This window comes from Heterocephalus glaber, unplaced genomic scaffold (assembly GCF_053883595.1).
Source record: "Heterocephalus glaber isolate CG9 unplaced genomic scaffold, H.glaber_assembly_v1.0 deba00001463, whole genome shotgun sequence".
In the NCBI taxonomy this organism is placed as follows: Eukaryota; Metazoa; Chordata; class Mammalia; order Rodentia; family Bathyergidae; genus Heterocephalus; species Heterocephalus glaber.
In genome coordinates, this window is record NW_028258310.1 from 10,558,718 (window position 1) to 10,576,563 (window position 17,846).

At 38.6% G+C, this 17,846-nt stretch overlaps 1 protein-coding gene and 1 pseudogene across 3 annotated transcripts in view; both read left to right on the top strand.

Annotated features, from left to right (window-relative positions):
- The window catches only part of Pde6a (phosphodiesterase 6A), a 108,814-nt gene that overhangs the window by 50,274 nt on the left and 40,694 nt on the right, over positions 1–17,846 (top strand). For 2 of the 3 annotated variants that reach the window (XM_021266201.2, XM_087180596.1), the window contains exons 2-6: positions 752–904; positions 1,577–1,666; positions 2,420–2,560; positions 10,558–10,653; positions 11,116–11,190. In XM_021266201.2, the coding sequence (XP_021121860.2) occupies positions 824–904; positions 1,577–1,666; positions 2,420–2,560; positions 10,558–10,653; positions 11,116–11,190 (483 nt within the window). In that variant the 5' untranslated portion in view covers positions 752–823. The remainder of the gene's footprint in view (positions 1–751; positions 905–1,576; positions 1,667–2,419; positions 2,561–10,557; positions 10,654–11,115; positions 11,191–17,846) is intronic. The other variant, XM_004854404.3, reaches the window with a different exon arrangement.
- LOC106010164 (eukaryotic peptide chain release factor subunit 1 pseudogene) lies at positions 13,196–14,389 on the top strand (annotated as a pseudogene).

Consider the following 17,846-nt stretch of genomic DNA (forward strand, 5'->3'; position numbering starts at 1 on the left):
ATCTATCTGTGAGTGGCTTGAATCTTAGTCACCCATGGCCTCAATGTTTGATATAGGCCTTACATAGAGGGGGGCTTCCACTGAGATTTATGGAATGAGGGTAACCATTGGACTGGCTGTATAGTGCTAGAAATGGATTCTTAGAAAAGCTGAAAATGATAAATCCCTTTGTTCCATGGCCTGATCCTAGTCTAACCTTATCCAGGCTTCTGTGAGAAGCAGTAGAGCTGAGGACAAATTCTGAAGTCATGCACACTCATAAGTAATATTAACCTTGAATTAGAGTTCACCCTTATGTAAAATAGACTAATGGTGCCATCCCATAGGTTCTTAGGAGGATTAAAATGCAGTGATGCTGCTAAAGTGCCATGCACAGCATCTATCAGCTGTTATCACTATTGTATTCATGAAGGTGTTTCCCCAATTCCCTCATAGTTCTCACTCAAGTTTCCATTCTGGGTTTAATTGTCATGACCTCAAGAAAGCCTTCTTTAAACCTCTCTCTTCAGTCATCATCCCTGGGCCCCCACAATGCTTTGCACACACTTCCGTGGTCCTTAGTGGTTTGCATCTCAGACCTTCTTCTACTGGATTTTGGAGACTTCCATGGCACAAGCTTTTTCTGCTTGCCCAGCCCTTGCTGAAGGGGTGTAGTTGGAAATGCCTTCATTCCCTTGTCAGCAAGGGGCTCTGGGTTGTTTTATTGTTCCTCTTAATCTGCCTAACCATGCTTGTCTCTGCCTTCCTTCAGGATGAGCATTTTTGTGACTTTGTGGACAGCCTCACAGAGTACCAGACAAAGAACATCTTGGCTACTCCCATAATGAATGGGAAAGACATAGTGGCCATAATCATGGCTGTGAATAAAGTAGAGGGATCCCACTTCACCACGACAGATGAAGAGGTAAGTCTGCTACAGAAAATGCTAGGGTGGCTATGCTAGCACATTCTTCTAGCTCATGAAGTCCCCTGAAGCTTGCTGTTTAGCCTGGCCTCAGTTCCCCCATCTGTAAGATGGGGGTCTGTGTGATTCTCATTGAAGGAGGTGGGACAAAATAATGTTTCAAACAGTGGGTTTTGGAGTCAGGAATGGAGAGTTAATTGTTCTGCCTCTTCTAATCTCTAGTTGTTTGACTTGGGCAAGTCACTGAAGATCTCAAAACTTGTTTTCTTATTTGTAAAATGGGGATGATTTTACAGCGTCCCCCTCATAGTGTACTTGTGATTACTAGCTCGTATATTTAAGTGACAGACACAGCAAGTTCAATACAGACACCCTTCATTTACTGACCATTATGGTCGGAAGTCCAATAGTCTTAACCAAGTGGGTTGTTAAATGAGGAATATCTATAAATAGTAGCTCCTTAAAAATTAATACAACCCATGAATACATCAACATTCTACATTCTCCGAGTTTTATACTCAATGCAACATGTTATGAGTTTACATTCTATAATCCATGCATTCAAATTGCCTCTGATGAAGCTTTTTAAACTATCAGACATTTGCTGATGGTAAAAGTGGCCAGAGGAAGGATTTTTCCTCCTCATCTGCTTTCATTTTATTTGATTTTTAGATTCTTCTCAAGTACCTCAATTTTGCAAATCTAATCATGAAGGTGTTCCACCTGAGTTACCTTCACAACTGTGAGACTCGACGTGGCCAGGTAAGGAGCTTGGCTCAAGGAATGAACTGGGCATGCCCTTTTACTAAAGCACTGATGGACTGGGGGCTGGCAGGGCAGATGGTAATGCAGAGGCCTGGAAACCATATAATAGTCTCTGCCTAGTATCCCTAATGTTATGAGGTAGTGGATGTTTGTAAAGCTGTGTCTCTGAGTGTTATATGCAGAGTTTTCGAGGCAGGTGGCTTAGATTTGAATATCTGCTCATTGAGTAGCTCTTAGACCCTGAGCAAGTCACTTATTCTCTCTAAGCTTTAGTTTCCCCATTTGAAAAATGAAGATAATTGTGATATCACCCTCAAGTATTACTATCAGTAGTAAATGAGATAATGTATGTAGAGCACTTAAGCTCAATTAATGTTACTTATTTATTTCTGTGATACTGGGCATTGAACCCAGGGCCTTGTAAATAAGGTAGACAAGCTCTCTGCCACTGGGCTACAACCTCAGCCTGTTTGTTATTATCATCATCATCATCATTATTATTATTATTATTACTATTATTAACAGCCTCTGAGATAAAAAGTGGAAAGATTTAGACCCCATGTAAACTGGTTAATTACTTCACCTAAGCCTCTTTCTCCATCTATACAATTGGGATAATTATCCCATATATTTCTATTCATTATGTGAGAGTTAAGTAAAATAAACTCTAGGTAACTCTACTATTCTCTAGCTGAGTGAGCTACTGCTTTGTGTCTTAAGAACTCTGAACATGTTTCTGTGTTTCTTCAGATCCTGCTGTGGTCTGCCAGCAAAGTCTTTGAAGAGCTTACGGATATTGAGAGACAGTTCCATAAAGTCCTGTACACAGTCCGTGCCTTCCTCAACTGTGACAGATATTCCGTGGGTCTCCTAGATATGTCTAAGCAGAAGGTGAGGAAAACCTAAAGGACAGACAACCAAGGGTCAACAGACTTACTGAATAGAATGCAGGTTCCTGTCACCTATGCAGTGGCACAGGGAAGAGGTTGGGAAAATTTGGATGATTGTATAAAGTTTTACACAGATGTTTACTGAAGAGAGGTATACCAGTTTTTACAGGGGAAAGTACATCTGGAGCAGTGGTAAGGAAAAATAATCTACACATTCTTTTGGTCTTTTGGAAAAGAAAGAAGTGGAAGAAGGCTAGGAGGTAGTAAAGGTAAGTGATAAAGAAGTCTCTGTATAAGTTGAAAGTCCAGAAGAAAGTTGCCAACTTCACAGGAATGCACAGAAAATTTACTAAAAGTTGGGCATAAAACTTTCCTATGGTTTGTCTTGCTCAGGACTCAGTGAAGTGGAGACAGGTTCTTTATCAGGTCCTTCAGAATGGTCAGGGGCCAGATTACAGCCGGTATGGCAGCTAAGGAGGCAGAATCCATGTAGCTCAGGAATATGTTTCTATGTTTTCCCAAACAAATTCCCCTAGTTCTCTTTTTTTAATTCATGTTTTCCTTGTGGGGCTGATCACTTTCTGCCTTGGAACAGAGATTTTTGAGTATCTAGATTTATCATTTCTTATCCAAAGAACGAAGGTACCGGACTCTTGTCATTTTCATTTTGTATGTCTTGTTATGCTGAGTGTGGTACACAGACCAATGCAAACTCTCCAATGTTGAGTGAAGTGCATTGCAGAATCTGGGGCTGAAAAAGACCTTAGTTGTCCAAAGCCCCCTAGCCTTGGCATTTCATGAAAATCTTCTGAGGAACTGATTAAAAATTGTTGGGCCACATTTTCTCATGGTTTGCATTTTTTGCTTAATGTTTTATAATCATCTTTCCATATCCACACACACATTATTTTTAATAATAATAATAATTTATAATTATATAAGGTTTAATAAACCTTTATATAGAAGCATAATATAACAGACACAGAAAGGACTCTAATTATAGAAATATTGTCATTCAATAAATTATCACAGAGTGGACATTCCACATCACCATCTCCAAAATTAAGAAACAGAACATTACCTGCCCCTCCAGTAGCCCATTTCATACCCTCTCCAGTACCTCACACAGCCTCCTTCTGATGGTAACCACCATTAGATCTTTAACACCACATTAGTTTTGCCTATTTTGAGGTGCACATAAATAAGATCATATAGGACATGGTCTTGGGCTGGGGATTTGGTGGTGCTGCCACCTGCCTTGCAAATCCAAGGGCCTGAGTTCAATCCCAGGTACAAAAAAAAAAAAAAAAAAAAGACATGGTCTGTATCTAGCTTCTTTTGCTTAGTATTTTGCTAGTAAGATTCATCCTTGTAAGATCCATGCTCTATATAGCATTAATTCATTCATTTTCATTCTTGTGGAATGTTCCATTATATGAATAATCTACACTTATTATTTCTATTGTTGATGAACATTCAAATTTTCAGATTTGGTTTACAATGGATATTGTTCTTAGGAACATGCTAGTACATATCTTTTAGTAAATAGTGGTACCTATTTCTGTTAGATGTTTACTTAGAATTAGAAATTTTTTGGGTAATAGCTTTAATAGTGATCGCCCATCTGATTTTCAAAACAATTGTGGCATTTGTACTCTCACCACCAAATATATAGGGATTTCTCACAAATACTTGGTATTGTCATTCATATATTCTCACCCATTTAAATGAGTATGTGGTGTTACCTCTTCTAGTATTAACATCCATCCCCTGATGACTGATGAGGTTGAACTTTTTTTCATATGTTTATTGGCAACTTGAATATCTTCTTTTCTCCATTTCTTATTGTGTTGTCTTTTTATCCTATTGATTTATAGGAGTTCTTTATAAATTCTGGACACATCTTCTGTTGATATATACACTGCAAATATCTTTTCTAATTCTGTGCTTTCATTCTCTTAATACTGTAATGTGTTTTTATGACTATAAGTTCTGAATAATGATATTGTCCTACTTATCAATCTTTACAGTTATTGGTTTTTGTTCCCTACTTAGACATCTTTCCTGGATCCAAGTTCATAAAGCTATTTATCTATAGCAACTTGCAAAGGTTTTATTGTTTTAACTTTTTCTTGTAGTTCTCTACTACCTACCTAATTTTTTATGTATATTGCAAGGCAAGGTAAATATTAATTTTTTCCATGTGGACATCCAGCTGACCTAGTACCTTTTATGGAAAAGCCCATCTTTCCGTTTTGTGCCTTTATCATCAATCAAATGTGGGTGGGTTTGTTTCTGGATTGTCTCTTTTGTCCCATTGGTATATTTATCAAGTGTTCTGCAATATCATACTATCTTGGTTTCAGTATGTTAATAAAATATCTTGATATCCAGTTATAAAGGGACCTCTAAATTTGTTGTTACATGTCATTGTTTTTCACTATGTTTTATGTATCTTGTACTCTTTCTGTATATTCCATCCTTTCAAATTTTTTCTTCGGGTTGAATATTTCTGATCTATCTTCCATAATTACTAATTCTTTCTTCAGTTTAGCTATTAAAATATATATTAAACTCTTAATTTCAGGTATTTTACTTTTTAAAACTTATTTTATTTTTCATGCACATAGCAGGCAAATGGTCTATTATTGAGTTATACTTCCCAGCTCTTAGTTATCTTTCAATTTTAGAATTTCCATTTTCTTCTTTTCTTTTAATTTCCAGTTCTTTGTTAAAATTCTTCTCTCTGTCTCTGTCTGTCTCTGTTTCTGTGTCTCTCTCTCTCTCTCTCTCTCTCTCTCGATTTGTGGTCTTGGGGCTCAAGCCTCATGGATGCTAAGCAAGTACTCTACCACTGAGCTCTATTCCAAGCTCTCTGTTTTGCATTTAATCTCTTGGACATAATCACAGTTATTTTAGTCTGGCCCTGAGAACAATATCTGTAAATATCTTCTATGTGTCTGTTTCTATGTTCTGTTTTCCCTCCTGATTTTTTAGTTAATTCTTATCTTTCACATCTTTCTTATTTTTGTTTGATATTAGAGATATGTGAGCAATTATAGAGATAATTTAATAGTATTTTCCTCCAAAGTGGATTATTTTACTTCTGTCTGGCAAACAGTTGGGGTAAAGAGGGTGCACCTTAATTCACTTGGAGACCAAACTGATTATGGAGCCTGTCTTCAGCCTTTTTGAGGGCTAATCTACTTCTGGTTCACTTTTACTCCAAAGATATAACCTTTTTCATGGGGGTGTGGATCCTAACCTAGGGTTTTGTTTGTTTGTTTTTTGTTTGTTTCTTGAGACAGAGTCTCACTATACTGATCAAGCTGGCCTTGAACTCACTATATAGCCCAGGCTGGCCTTGAATTCATGGTGATCCTCTTGCCTCAACTTCCCAAGTACTGGGATTACAGGTGTAATCCACACCTTCCCCAACCTAGCATAATTTTAAGGATGCCTCTCCCTTGGCAGAGCCTGAATTCTAATCTTGTCCTTGCCCAGTATGTCATGTGTAAGCTTTGCTCAGCTTCTTTGCTACTCACCAGCATCTTTGGCATCAGTATGTAAGTTAAGAAAAGCTGAATCTTATGTCAGGCTCACACCTCTGAGTTTTTCCTATTTCTAGAATCTTTGTCCATTACGTCTTTATTGTCTTGTTGGAGCTTCTAATAAGTGTTTATACATATACAGATAGACAGTCTGTGGAAGTTTGGTCTGGAACAAGCTAGTCACCATTTACTTTCTCTGTTTTGTAGTCCTACTAATTTATCTGACTTTTGAATAGAACGAATATGTCATAATTAATTTAGCCTTTCTCCTATTGCTGGCATTAAAAGCATGTATAAATATTCTTGCAAGTAAAGATAATGCTGCAATAACAACCTTGGGGTTGAGTATTTATACACTTAAGTGAAAACATTTATAGACTAGAGTTGTAGAAAGGTAATTACTAATTTTTATTTTGGTTTTCTCAAAATTTTTATATTTATTTTTCCTTTAAACTAAGGGCTTTACAGTGTTACACTCTCATACTGTATGAGAGTTTTATTTCCCAAAACTCTTAAGATTCTTTTTTTTTTTTTTTTTTTTGGTGCTGGGGATCGAACTTGGGTCCTTGCACTTGTGAGGCAGGCAGTGGAACCACTGAGCTAAATCCCCGACCTCTTATGATTCTTTACATCGTATTTTTTCCTATCTGAATGGGCAAAAGGTGGTATCTTCTCTTCTAGTTGTTTTTCACAAATTATTAGTAAAAGTAAATAAATTTTGTATGTTTGTGATTTGATTTTTCTTCTACATATTGCTCAGACATATCACTTGTTGGTTTTTATGATTATCTCTTTATTACTTCACAGGGTGCTTTATATATGATAGAGATTATATATCTGTAACATATGCTGCAAACTTTTTCCCTGTCTACAGATTATCATTCATCAAATAGAAGATTTAAATTTTCTTTTATGGCTTCTGAGTTCTGGGTTTTATTTAATAAAGATTTTCTTACTGTCAATAGTATAATTTGAAATAATCTTGTGTTATCTTTTAATATATTTATAGTTTTGATTAATATAGTTTAATCTTATTTATCTTTTGAATTTAAGTATGTGTATGGTGTGAGATGGGTAAATTTTTTTCTCTGTATTTTTCTGTTAACTAATAATCCACAGCTGGGTATGTGGTACATACCTGTAACCCCAGGACTCCGGGAAGTTGAGGCAGAGTGATTTGAGCTCAGCCTGGGCAATTTAGTGACTTAGTGAGAAGCTGTCTCAAAATAAAAAATAAAAAAGGAATGGGGATGAGGCTTAGTGGGAAGGTCCTTGGTTTAATCCTTGGTACTGTAAAATCAACACCCCACCACCATCATCACCATTCGTCCTTTATCCATTACTTAACAGTGCCACCATTTTGATAAGCCACATTATCATATATCACATTTTCATATACCTATGGGTCTATTTTTATCTTTAAAATAATTTCCTAAGTGTTTCAGGTGGAGTTGGGCTATATACTGATTTTAAGGAACCTCTACTTCTAATGTGGCCATTTATCTGATTTTGTATACTGTTGAGTCATAAATATCTTGCCAAATATTGCAAATCCCAGCAATACAACCTCGGGTTATCCTTCATGAAGAAGCAAATGAATGAATTCAAACAAGTAAATGATTTCTTTTAAATGAAAAGGAGAAAGATTTTGGAACAGGGTTTCCTATGTTGCCCAGGCTAGTCTTGAACCCTTGGGCACAAGCAACCCGCCTGCCTCTTGAGTAGCTGGAACCACAAATGCATACTGCTATGCCCAGTTGTTATTGTTGTTGTTTTTCAGTGTTGGGATCAAGCCCAGAGCCTCATGCATGCTAAATATACACTCTACCACTTTATTATATCCCCACCTCAATCAAAAGAATTTCTCAGTAGTCACATTCTTTTTTTTTTTTCGGTACCAGGGGTCAAACTCAGGACCTTGCACTTATGAGGCAGGCAGCACCAATGAGCTAGGTCTCCAGGTGGAAGTACAATTTGACCCCAGGTTCAGTCCTCTCCATGATATAGTGTTCTGGCCTCTTGTCCTTTTGAACTCCTTCTCAGAAGGGAAAACTACACTTAAGCAAGACTATTCTGATTTACTCATCTCCCAAAGATGGAACAATTTAGCCATTAGAAGTGGTCTAAGTGGCCTTCAATCACTCTAAGAACCTGCTTTTAGGCTACTTGGCTACTGACTGTAGCTACTTGGCCTTAGGCTACTGACATTATAAAAAAGTCAGTAAGCCTTTGAATTGTACACTTAAACAGATTAATTGTGTGGTATCTTAGTCTGCTTTCGGCTGCTATAACAAAATACCTGAAGCTGGTTACTTTTGGAGGGAAATAAGTTTATTTGGCTCACAGTTTTGGAGATTGAAAGTCCAAGATTAGGCATCCCTATCTGTCTGGTAGCAGATGGCATCACAATGGTGGAAACATATGTACAAATCATCACGTGGTGAATATGACAGGGAGTCAGAAAGATTCAGCACAAGATTTCCTCTTTTTGTAACAACCTACTCTCTTGGGAACTAACTGGGGTCCATCAAAAACTATAATAATCCCTTCCAAGGGCAGCACACCCAATGACCCAACAACTTTCCACTACACAGCACTGTTAAAGGTTCCACAAACTGTAGACTACCATACTGGGGACGAAGCTTCCAGCATTTGACCCTTTGGGCATATTCAAATCATATGGAAATCATACTATATGATATGTGGATTATATCTCAATAAGCTATTAAGAATGAAAAGAAGAAAGGAAGAGGAGGGAGGAAAGATGGAAGAGGTCATAGATGTTTTGCACTTTCCATCCTGTTTGACAATTTCTCGTCTCCTTGGGACAATCTTCCAATCCACTCATTATTTGGCCATACAAGGTATCACTCAATGCACTTGTTCTTCTAGGTCCCATGAGCATTTATGCTTTCCTCCCATTACTATTTTGGTTCTTATTCCATCTGTCTTACTATAGTAACTTAGAACTTGCTTATGTCCTTCTGGAGATAGTAATAAGTTAATAAGTTCCCTTACAGCATGAACTGTGCCTTATTCATCTCTGTACATCCAGTGGCAAGCAGGTTGTGGGGCTCAGGTAAGTTCCCAGTTCTCATTTTCACTCAGAGCTGAATTTCTTCCTGCTGTCAATAGTCCAGAAAAAGAACCTAACTAAGCAGAAGACCAAGGACATGGAACCTGAATTTCATATGGACCTCTTTTTGCTTGTCCTCTGGATGATATTAGGATCAGAAAACCATCGTGATAAATGTGTGTAGACAAGAGAGGGGCAAAGAAACAAGGTGGGGAGGGTTGGCCTTCTATCCTCAGTAACAGTGCTAATGGATTACTGTTTGCGTCTACATAACACAGCTGAAAGAACAGAGAGGCTCAGGAGGAGTGAGCCTTCCTCTGCCAAGCCCAGACTTGGCCCAACACAAGCTTTGCAGCTCTGGATGTAAAGGAGACCAGTGGAGAAGTAGCGGGTGAAGGCCTGGGTGGGGTCCAGCATGACTATGCACTTCCTTTCCTGGCTCTTTTTTTTCTTCTTCTGCTAGTGTCTTGGCTATGTGAAAAGAAAAACTTCGGACAAAATAAATTTAGCAGAGCTTACTTGAGCAAAGAATGATTCATGAATTAGGCAGCACTCAGGACCAGAAGATAGCCGGAGAGTTTCACTCTCCAGTGTGGGCAGCGAAATTTTTTAGGTTAAACTAGGAAGTGAAGAAATAAGCTGATGGGTTACAGCTAAGCATTTGTCTGATTTGGAGTGTGATTTGACCAGTTGGCCACCAGCAACTGGCTGAAACTCTATTTGCTACAAAAAATATATTCCTAAATTAGATTTGTGTTTGTTTACATACTAAGTTAGGTTACAGCTTGTTATATAGAAACTCAAATGACTATGCAGGAACTCAGAATAGAGAGTCTCAGGCTAATGGCCTCCTGCTCATTTTGCTTTATGGCCCCTTGTTTTACAAGGTGTCAGCCTTGGAGAGCAAATATGGATTTGTCTGTTACAGTTGGCGCATTGTTCCCTCTTTATTTCTTACTTGGGAAACTTTTTTTTTGCTCTTGATTACAAAAGCAACGAAATTTATTATGGAAAAATACCTGATTAAATTATAATCTCAACTGTGCATGGTGACACACACCTGTAATCCTAGCACTTAGGAGGCTGAGGCAAGAGAAGGATCGCTGTGAGTTCAAGACCAGCCTGGACTACATACAGGACTCTATCTAAAAAGCCAAAAAAAATTTAGTAATCTCATTCTAATCGCCCAAAGTTTGTTAAAACTTTGCTGTGAAAGATCACATATATAATTAAAGAGCAAAGTCACATAATATTTTGTTTTTGGCACCTCAAATTTTTTTCCTTGTCAGCATATCATCAGCACCTTTTCAATCAGTACAAATATACCTGACATCATTGTTTGTTTGTTTGTTTGTTTGTTTTTGGTACCAGGGATCGAACTTGGGTCCTTGCACTTGCGCAGCAGGCACTGAGCTAAATCCCCGGCCCCCTGACATCATTGTTAATAGATGTACCTTAATTGCTTTAGTAAGTTCTTTCTGGTTGGACATTGTTTTCAATTTTTCACTACTATAAATGATATTGCAGGGGAAGATTGTTTTAACTAATTCTTTAATCACATGCTTAGCATGTCCTTAAGGTAAATTTCTAAGTCACAGAGACCCCACTTGCCCTGCCTTACCCCACAGTACTGAGGGTGCCCAACTCAACGTTCATGTTTATGGCTCGTGATTAAACAGGCCCAGTTCATCATTATTTACAGGGCAGATGGGATTATCCTCTGATTCTAGTGAGTCTTGCTGCACTCAGCTTAGATTTCAGTGAGCTTTTCTCACCCTCAAGCCTTCAGTGATACACTCTATCTTAGCCAAAAGGCTGAGAAACGATGAGCCTTCAGTGATAGATGATTCATGTAAGTTGGACTTCTTAATCTCCTTTTCTTGGTCTATTTTCAAAACATGTAATTACTATTTTTTTTTTTATTCCTAGGAATTTTTTGATGTGTGGCCAGTTCTGATGGGTGAGGCTCCACCCTACTCTGGTCCCAGAACTCCAGATGGAAGGGTAAGTCTCTTTCTGGCCTTTTCAGTATAGATAAATGTTTAATAAAATTCAAATGCAAGATACAGTGGATCCCCTGAAGGACATTTCTTTATCACATAAGATTGTATCTTCTCAGGGTTAGGTTGTTGCCCTTGAGTGATAGTAATTTTTCACAGTTACCAACCTCTGTCATTTATAAAGTGATTTTAATATCTTGATGGATTTTCATAGTAATCTGGTGGGTTACACCAAGCAGGAATCAGTATCTTCATTTCATAGATGAGGAAAAAGTCCCCTAGAGGTCAAGAAACCTGTTCCAGGAGTTACTCAGCAGGAAGTTAGAATCAGACAATTAGAACTAGAAAGAATCTTCATATCTAAATCTAGAATGTTCAAATTGGTACTCAGAAGGCCAATTACAACTGATAGACATGCTGTTTGGCTGCCTAAGTTAAAGGATTTTTTTTCTTCATTGTTTATACTTTTTTAAAAATTGAATTGGTGGCTAACACTTAATAAACAAGACATTTTCCCATAAATATTTGGGTTATCAGTTTAAAAAGGTGAAGGTTAGTCAAAACTGGACCCACAATCCCACAGGGTGAATTTCATTAGAGCTGAGAACAGCTGTGGCCTGAATTCCCTAGCTTGCTACAGTCCCCACCTCTCAGAGCTCCATGTATGTTTGGCCCCATGCTCTCCTTTGTGCTTCTGTCCCCTCCCCACACCCTGGCATTTGAATCTCTGACCTCTGGTCCCATCAACTTGTTTGTTCTAAAGATGAGGTATGATACATTTTGAGACAATGAAATAATGTGTGGGGTGTGGAGATGATGCAGGGCACACAGACCAGCCACTCAAATGGCCTAGCAAACCTGCTGACTGACAGAACAGTTTAGCAGGGTAAATGAGCAGGGGGACCTTGCCCTGGATTGAGTTGTAGTGCCATGCTCTTCCCTTAAGAATTTTAGACTGTACAAAATAATGTTATCAGTTTCTCCCAGAAGCCTATTTCACCTAGTGCTAACCCTGCCCAAATAAAGGGACGTGTGTGCTTGTGTGTGTGTATGCGTGTATGTTTGTATGCATATGTGTAAATAATACATCAGTCTAATTGAAACTTTAGGAACTCAAATTCACACCTCTTGTTTGTGAGCTTCTTATATACATAAGAGAAGATTTTAAACTTGGAATCTATTTTGTCTACTCTGCTTTATCCAAAATGACCATCATAACCTGTTGCCATCCAAGTTCAAATTCTTTGGCTCATATAATTTCATGATTTCATTTCAAAGACTGAGTCCTCACTGAATCATGTACTGCTGCTATCAAGAAGATTATTTTGGGACATTCTCTTTTTTTTTTTGAGGTCCTTGAATGAAACCCAAGGTCTTGTGCATTGGTAAGTACATGCTCTAGCACTGAGCTACACTCCAAGCCTGACACCATTTTTAAGGACAGCTTTTTAAGGTACAGCTTTTTTGTGTTAGTATGTTAGGGTGGTTGACACATTCCCACTGGGGTTTTTCTCCAGTTCATGTATACGTCGAAATTCTTTTCTGGAAAGTTAGAAGTTGAGGAGCTGAGCCAGGTGTGCTGGTGTATGTCTGTAATCCCAGCACAACCCGAGGTTTTGAGCTGAGCTCTTAGGTCAGTGTTCTCAGATTATCTCCAGCTCTAGGGCATCCAGAGAAATGGCAGGATCTAATCCCTCTGGCCATTCAATCTCCAGTGCTCCAATCTTCAAAACTGAACTGACTATGACATTTTCTCACTGAGCACCAGGCCAGGAAGATCTATTCAATATTTGACCAAATCAAGAGGTTTTGGTGTTATTGAGGTGATCGGCAGATCCATGCCTAACCCAAGGTCCCACATGAGTGGATTGCAGCCATGTGGAGGGGGGAAGACAGTGTCCTAAGTCTGAGCTGCCAGGATTGGTGGGAGGAGAAGTGGAGAAGATAGACAGAGTTTTCAGGCTGCTGAGAAGAATATAGAAATCTGGAAGACCAAGAAGCTCCTTAATGGCCTAGGAGGCCCACAGCATGGTATCATGACACCCATTTCTGCATAAGGCCAGAGTTCATGAGTGGCAAGTTGATAACACCTTTAAGTCTTGGGTGCTAGTTACATCTGTACAAAGACTCAAATGTTATTAAAATTATCTCCAAGTGGACTGGTTGTTTATTGTGGAGCAATCGTAACAAGAAAAAACCAGTCAACATTGACTTTCAGCCTTACAAACCAATTAATGAATCACTGCATTTGTGTAACCAGAACTTCCATATAGGTGCTTTTATAGCACTACTTTCAGATGATAGTTAAGCTCTAGATGACTGGGTGTGTTATCTGGCATGCTCCAAGGAAATATAGGAGAGCTCTTGTAACAAATCCACATGGGAACTCCTAGAGGAACATGGCAGAATTTTGCCCACTTAGAATGGAATGGAAAAGACACGTAACTATCTCCAGAAAAGAGCAGAGACTGCTGAGCAGCTGTTTATTTCTGGAGACAAAGTGAATGTTGCTAGTCCTATTTTAGCTGCAACAATGGACTTTAAAACAGAACTGAGTCAGTCTGTTATGTTTGGTCAGAGGTTACGATCAAAGTTTTAAAATTAATTGATATATTCTATATATCCAATTAATTGGTAGGATTCAACCAAGCTATTGAATTATCTACTGAAATCCTCTTCAGCTTAAAATTCACCTTAGAGAAGAAATTAATAGGTGATACTTTGATTGAAATCAGCCAGTACTGTTTCAGAGTTAAAGATACACTACAGGGTTTGGAAATGGGAGCTATAGAGATTCTAAGTCTATGAATATCTGATTTATTGAGATATACTCTTCATTGCCAAGTCACAGAAGAGAAGAGTTTCTATATAACTCCAGAACAAGAGAAAGATAAATCTCATTCCACAAAGACACAGGACAGGAACATGAACTGATTGAGAACATACCCCTGGTGGAATGACTTGCTGACAACTCTAAAAAATTTTGGAGCTACATGGGAAATCATCACAGATAAGTCACAAGAAGGATCCCAGTTTGTAAAAGGATTTGGCAGAATTTTGTGGTACCAAATAGATTTCTAAAGAAGAGATGATGAAAAAAAATTTTTTTTACTTTAACGACTACTGGGTGGTCTATGCAGGTCCAGCAAAACATGCTTCACTCTCCAGATTCCAACCCAAGGAGCATACCTGTGGTGGATTCCAAACAGATCTCTGCCCTACAACTGGAACATTCCCATAACTTTACTGATGGGCACTGGCTACTGAAAACCAAACCAAACCAAAACCAAACCTAATTTCTACACTTTGGTTTGTCATAGTGTCAGCATGGCATCTTACAATGAAGTTCCTAAATGCCACTTAGGACTAATCTTTTTTTGGTACCAGGGATCTAACTTGGGTCCTTCCGCTTGCACAGCAGGCAGCGAAACCACTGAGCTAAATCCCCGGCAAAAACTTTCAGAATTTTTTTTTTGGTACTGGGGATTGAACTCGAGACCTTGCGCTTGTGAGACAGGCAGCAGAACCACTGAGCTAAATCCCTGGCCAGGACTAATCTTTAAAAAGAATCTCAGTTTTAACTTTTACTCAAAGATAAAATTGGTTGCTTTTTCTTTTTAATGAAAAAGGCATTTTTTAAAAACTTCCTACATAGAAACAAAAATACATTAACTACAAGTGTCTTCAAAAGTTAGTAGAAGTGAGAGCACTAAAAAAAGACCTTTGTTTCCCTCTAAATCCTTCTACATCTCAGGTAGCAAGGCCTTAGTCTCTACAAGAGTATCAGGTATAAAGTTGTAATGGAAAAGGCCATGAAGACAAAGGATTTTGGTTTCAGTTGGTTGCTCGCCCAGAAGGTGAGCTTGGCCAAATAACTTCTTGGATCTTTGATTTTCCCATCCAAGATGTTGTTCATAAACTTATCTTGGCTCCAGGACACAGCCACAAGGAAACCACGCATAGGCCTAGTTGGGATCCAGATGCAGACCAACAGGATTGGTTACTAAGATGAATGTAGTTATTATGTATTACAAACATCTACTAAAAAAAAAAGAAACTAAACAAAAACAAAAACAGGATTGGTAAGAAGTAGATCTTCTGGAAAGAGTATGGACATAGTGGGAACAAGCTTGAATTTTGACCCCTGCTCTGCCAGCTAGTGGTATGGTCTTGGTACCACAGGAAGGCCTTTCTTCCTTTTCCACCAAGCAGCGGTTCTCAGGCTTACCCAGGAGGGCTGTAGTAACTGAGGCCAGTCCCACAGTGACAACAATAGGAACTCCAGTATGTAATCATAGCTACCTAGGTCGTCCTCAGTATTTGCTGGTCACTTTGCCTAGGTTCCATACATTATTCACTCTTCTCAACAAGTTTATCAAGAAGGTATCCTTACTTTCCCCATTAATCCATTAAGGACATTGAGTTTGGGAGGGGTCAAATCATTTGGAGAAATTCAACCCCAGGATGCCTCTCTCTCTGTTAACTGTCAAGCTTCTCATGTTACCTCTTGCCTTCTAACACAACTCACATTTTATCTGCCATGTTCATATTAGGAAATACAGCTTTTATTTGGTTCTGACCAATTAGCCTCCCCAAATCTTAGATCTAAAGTTTAAAGTTCCCTGATAGTAGCTGCATCTCATTTCATCTCCTTTTAAAAATAAAATGGTGCTTGGCCTGATTGCACATGCCTGTAGCCCCAGCTGCTCAGGAGACCGAGGTGAGAGGATCACTTGTGCCCAGAAGTTCAAGATCAGCCTGGGCAACATAGCAAAACCCCACCTCAAACAAAATAAAGTTTTAAAAATTAAGTTTAAAATTAATGAATGGTGTTTGTGTATATTTTAACCATTAAAAAGTTGTACAAGTTAGGCTTCATGAACAAAAACAAATAAATAGCACATGTTAAAAACTGCTGTATTTCCATGCAGTATGATTTGGCTACAGCTGTACTGGTAGCTCTTTCACAGACCCTTGTGTTACAGTGCTAGCTGCTCAGTAGAAGGTAACAAAGGTACCTTTGATGGCTTGGTTTTGATTTTTCAGAATCTGGTGAACTCTTACATGAATATGGCCTTGAAGGCAACTTTATTAAGTTAGAGTGTGTAGAAAAAGCTCTATTTACCTAAAGCACACTGATTTTTTGTTGCCTTTTCTGAAAGCAAGTTGATTTTCCTGTGGGATTTTAAAAAAATGTTCATTCCTAACCTTTCTGAGGGTCTCATGGCAAGTCCTGGCTAGGGCAGCCTGCCAGGCACAGGAGCCTCAGGCTTGGGAACACAGAGAGCAGATAGGCCAAGGACAGATGGCCCTAAGGCGAGACATAAGGTGGTTAAAAAGGTTCTAGAACTCTGTGTCCTCCTCTCCTAGGTAGAAACAGCTTCACCCAAGTCCCAGTAGATAATAATACTACCTTTGCTTTCCAGAGCCGTATGCCAGTGCAACTTCACTATTTAAAAATGTTTGCTGCTGAGGGTGTAGCTCAGTGTTGCAGCACTCACTTAGCAAGCATGAGGCTCTGGGTCTGATCCCCGGCACTGCAAAAAACAAAAAGTTTTTAATAAGAAATTTCTATTAGTTGAAAAATACATGAGCACAATGGAAAAATGACATACCAAGCCCCCCTTGTTCCTGGTCATCTTCCCAAGGCAGCTACTGTTATCAGTCCATCTTTCAGAAATGCCAACAGGTATCTGGATATTCAGAAATACACATATTCCACCATCACCACCCTCATAAATATAGTTATTCTATTTTGTGCCTTGGTTTTCTCACTTAAGTGTGTGTCTTGGCATGTTTCGCTATTAGCACAGACACAGTAGGAAAAATACAAAGCCTCCCTATATACGGACACAGACCATCCCTGACTTAAGATACTTTGACTCACAATATTTTGATTATATGATAGCAGAAAGCAATATGCATTTGGTAGAAACTGTACTTTAAGTTTGGATCTTTTCCCAGGCTAGCAAAGTGCACTGCTATATTCTTTCTTATGATGCTGGGCAACAAGAGTGAACCCAGTCTCTCAGTCTCGTGATCACAAGGGTAAACAACCGACATTCTACAGCACCCCATGTTGCTAAGCTAGGATACTCAGTAGGCTGAGCACATTAAATGCATTTTTGGCTTATAATATTTTCAACTTACAGTGGGTTTTTAAGGAAAGCAACTAATGTAAGTTGAGGAGCATTTGTACTCAATTTGTTTAATTGCTTTCGTAAGTGTAGATATGGAGTTAACTCCAGGCTTTTTAAAGCAGAGTGGCTGAGACCCCTGGATGGAGCAAACAATATTTATATTCATATTTGGGAGTATATCTATAGGACCCATTATCATATGTGGAATTACTGGGTTAAAGAATATGTGTATTTTAATCCTTGAGAGAGATTATTAACTGTGCAACTATAATCTTGGAGTCATGCCTAGGAGGGACTTTAGAAATTGTCTAGCCCAATTTTTATTCTCTCCCAATTGTCCTTAAAACCCTAGAGTTGGCAGTGGCTCCCTTAACTGGGTATTAGTGAGGAAAGAGTAAGTTAGGGAAAGAAGTGAGAGAACAAAGTAAGCTGTACAGTCTCTGTGTGTCCTACTTGGCTTTCATAGGAGCAGCTTTATATGATTAGGCTCCATGCTTCATTTATACACTCCATGCTTTGT